We start from the raw sequence: 3868 nt of genomic DNA, 5'->3' as shown, positions 1-3868 counted from the left end.
TATATATATATATTCTTAGAATTATATGATTTAGTTGTATATTTTATGTTTCGTTACCATATAACTACGTTTCAGTTACCATATCTATATATGTATATTCTCTGTTATTATAAATCATTTTACTGATGAGTACAGTTCGAAGATGAGAATCGAAGAGTCAGATCGTTGAACACCTGGACTGTTACCCATCTAAATTAATCAGTTAATTCATTGTACTTTAATGACTGTAACTTGTAGTGGCTGATTGTTATGCTTATGTTACATGAATATTTTCCTGTTACGTGTTAAGTTTCATTGAGTTTCTTTACGTGTAGTATATTTAAAAGAATTATTGTTATTCCGCTAATATTGTCTGGTTTTCTTCCCTGGGATGTAATGCTGCTGTTAACCAGTTAGTATTACAGAATCCATATATATATATAGATTCATAGTCCTGAATTTATTTCGATTCTTTTTGTTTCTCTAATGTAGAAGTATTTCTATGACTACAGCATGCAAAAGTTGTGCTGCACTGGCAAGAAACAGACGTCAACCCATCTTGTTGTACATGATTTCAGTGAAAGATACCACAGATAAATAGGGAGAGAAAGAAAAACTGAATCAAGCGAGAATTTTTATTTTCTACGTCAGGACGTGAGCATTCGCCTGTTATATGTGTTATATAATTTTTTCACTGAAAATTACCCGAAAATGACGTGGGTACTACGAAAGTCTCCAATTATGTTTTAATGGCATTTTAAGCCAAAAACCAACAAAAAAAAGTATTAAATATTTTTCTTTGGTGAGCTGCACTGTTTACATTACTTATTTCTTTAGATAATTATTAGAAATAAATTAACTGATTAAAATTTTATTAGCCATATAACTGTCCAGTAAACGTAAATTGAGCAATATCAACTGAACTTATTTCAAACCCCAAAAAAAAGTTCATCAAAAATCTATATTAAATTATTATTCGTTTCAACACAGTATTCTCGAGATTGTGAAGTTACTGATGCAGCAAATAAAGAGCTCCTTCTATCAACAAATGACATATTCACAGATTATAAGTTTTCTTTCCTTCGATAACAAACCATATAATATATAGTAAACTCTTATCACAACTTAATTCAATGGATAAAAAACGTTCGTATATAATGCATGATCTATTTCTGACGCAGACTTTTTAGTAATGCTTCTAACATTCATTATCGTTACTCACAATACTGGTGGCATAATGTCGTCAAGAAAAGAATCTTAAAAAGTTCACACTACAATTTTTAATCATGTAGATTAAAGTTATTATTCAGCCGCTGGTGTCTGCAACCGAGTTCCTAATGAATAAGTATGTTGATCATCATATTAATTGTTGTCCTCATAATTCAAACCACAATACCATTTAGCTATAGATATGGATCTACCTACACTTTGCAAGTTAGTCATTCCTTTCAGTATAATTCCGCTTCTTCCAATGAGGTTGAACTTGAAAGGTAAAGGATAAAACATTTATTACTGGCGACCACAAGCTCGAAATTAACTGAACACATGCTAGTCAGTGCCCTCTAACGTATAAAGTGTTTCTTTTATATTATGTTTAATTATTTTTTTAATAGAACTACTTAATAAAAAATATTTCTTTCAATAATTTATATTTTCATGTAGCAGAATTGCTTTTAAACTATTAATTTTTCAAGGAGTACTATAATTACGAGTGAGGCCAACAAATTACGTAACAAACAAAAAACAAGACAAGCTAAACATCTTATTAGGGAGTTTGAAATATATTGATATAGGCGACCTAATACTTAATGAAACACATTTGGGGAACAGGTTGGCGTTGTGGTAGAGCTCTGTATTTCCAAACTGACAAGCCTTGTTCGAAAATACAAATACACATTTTTTCCTGACTTAACTGCCCTTTTTTTGCTGTGAAGTTTATTTAGGTAGATATATTTTATAAAGCGTTAAGAAGTTAAATGAAGGAATTGGTCGTGTCAACATTACTTTTCATTTGTAATGTTTCTAGTTTCATAACAATCAAATCTTTCGTATGGGGTAATTCATAATAAGAATACTTAGAAACCACAGCTTGGCCGGGTGTTTTATAGTATGTGAAATTATATGAAACTGAATAAAAATATACAAGTCTACAATATAATTATCATGCCTTATTGTGCTAGCGACAAGGCACGACAAAAATTTGAACCTAAATACCTAAATGCATTTTGATACAATACAAACCATAGGTTCAAATCAACTCTTACTAAAATTTGGATAAACTAAAACATATAAAAATTGTATCGGAAAACAATTACAGTTTAGTTTGTGCCCATAGAGAAATCACGTTTGTAAACATTTTATTTTTGACTTTGTAGCATCATTATAAGGGCTCTTCCAAACTGCTGAAGTTCTGTCTTTACTATGTTGAGAATTAAGCTGGTACAGCCACAGTTGTTTGTGAAGAAGTGCAAGTACGTAACATCTCAGATAAACGTTGGGTAGATTTGTAGCTATAAGCAACAGCCAAATGTCAAGGGAATGAATTACTTTTTAGAAGCAATTTCAGATATTTACACTGTACAGGCTTGTGTTCAGCTAATACCTTCACAGCTTCCTGAACAGGGAACCATTTCCTCTTCCGTCCTGTGAGAAAAGTAAAAAGTAATTATACATTTTTTTGTCAGAAATTTACAGTAACTTACAGTAATGGCTTATATCTTCTATACTAAAAAATGTGAAAATATGCTGAATCTCATAAGATACCTACCTCACTGTAGGCTATAACCACATTGAATATTAAAGCAGTTTGAAACAATAAGTTAAGAACTAAAAAAAGCGAGATGTAATTCTAGCATACCGACAAGTCCCGGCATGGACAGGTGGTCAGGGCGCTTGACTCGCAACCTGAGGGTCGCGGGTTCGAATCCCCGTCCCACCAAACGTGCTCGCCCTTTCAGGCGTAGGGGCGTTATAATGTGACGGTCACTCCCACTATTCGTGGGTAAAAGAGTGGCCCAAGAGTTGGCGGTGGGTGATGATGACTAGCTGCCTTCCCTCTAGTATTTCACTCCTAAATTAGGGACGCCCTACTGCAGCTTTTCGGTAAATTCAAAACAAATCACAAAGTAAAAAAAGAGAAGCTTTGTAAAAATTGTGTTCAGTTTTAATCTGAATTTAGGTACAACCGTGAACCATCGAAGAAGACACCAGGATATTTCAAAACGGTTTAACCTGGACTTTGACTTAATTATTATTTTTGTAATTAAGATTCTACATTTTTATTAATGGCTAGTTATTTGTGGAGAATAAAGGGTATTAAAAATCATATTCGTAAGTTACAATTCACCTTTATAACAGGTCTGATTTTGTTCAGGGTTATTGATGGGGAAGGGGATATGCTGGGTCTCACATTTTCTTATCACTAAAATACACAATTTTGATGGTAAGATAAATTATGACTGTTTTTTTTTCATTGCTCGGTTTGTCCTTAATGAAAGATATAATTTCATTTGCGATACTAAAATATAGGTATGCGTATTGATAATATACTTATGAATGAGACACAGTTTGTTAGATGTCTTACAATTTAAGTGCTAAAACAGTCAAAAAATGTTTGCCTCTAATGTTTTTATTTGTTTTTATTTTGTGAAACGCTAAAAAAACAATGTACGGTAAAATTACGGACATACAACGCTAAAATCCGGGGTTCGATTCTCCGCAATGGACACAGCAGATAGCCCAAAATGGCTTTGCTCTTAAACAACCCACTTACCAACTCACTCCCTAATTGGTTTGTTGCTACTACATCTGGTATAAATATAACTTGTTAAATATGTTTCTGGCCAGGTGGTTAGGGCGCTCGACTCGCAATCTGAGGGTCGCGGGTTCG

The 3868-nt window shown here is 33.0% G+C and overlaps 1 protein-coding gene and 1 long non-coding RNA gene across 3 annotated transcripts in view; one reads left to right on the top strand and one right to left on the bottom strand.

Annotated features, from left to right (window-relative positions):
- Nucleotides 1–740, top strand: part of LOC111086517 — a 4581-nt gene extending 3841 nt beyond the window's left edge. The window contains exon 2 of the long non-coding RNA XR_002611240.1: nucleotides 472–740. This is a non-coding gene — a long non-coding RNA (uncharacterized LOC111086517). The remainder of the gene's footprint in view (nucleotides 1–471) is intronic.
- The window catches only part of LOC106462416 (diphosphoinositol polyphosphate phosphohydrolase 1-like), a 62263-nt gene continuing 58995 nt past the window's right edge, over nucleotides 601–3868 (bottom strand). For both annotated transcript variants that reach the window (XM_013922344.2, XM_022389669.1), the window contains exon 4: nucleotides 601–2622. In XM_013922344.2, the coding sequence (XP_013777798.1) occupies nucleotides 2510–2622 (113 nt within the window). In that variant the 3' untranslated portion in view covers nucleotides 601–2509. The remainder of the gene's footprint in view (nucleotides 2623–3868) is intronic.

This window comes from Limulus polyphemus, unplaced genomic scaffold (genome assembly GCF_000517525.1).
Source record: "Limulus polyphemus unplaced genomic scaffold, Limulus_polyphemus-2.1.2 Scaffold1161, whole genome shotgun sequence".
In the NCBI taxonomy this organism is placed as follows: Eukaryota; Metazoa; Arthropoda; class Merostomata; order Xiphosura; family Limulidae; genus Limulus; species Limulus polyphemus.
This window is presented reverse-complemented; position numbering and strand designations above follow the sequence as displayed.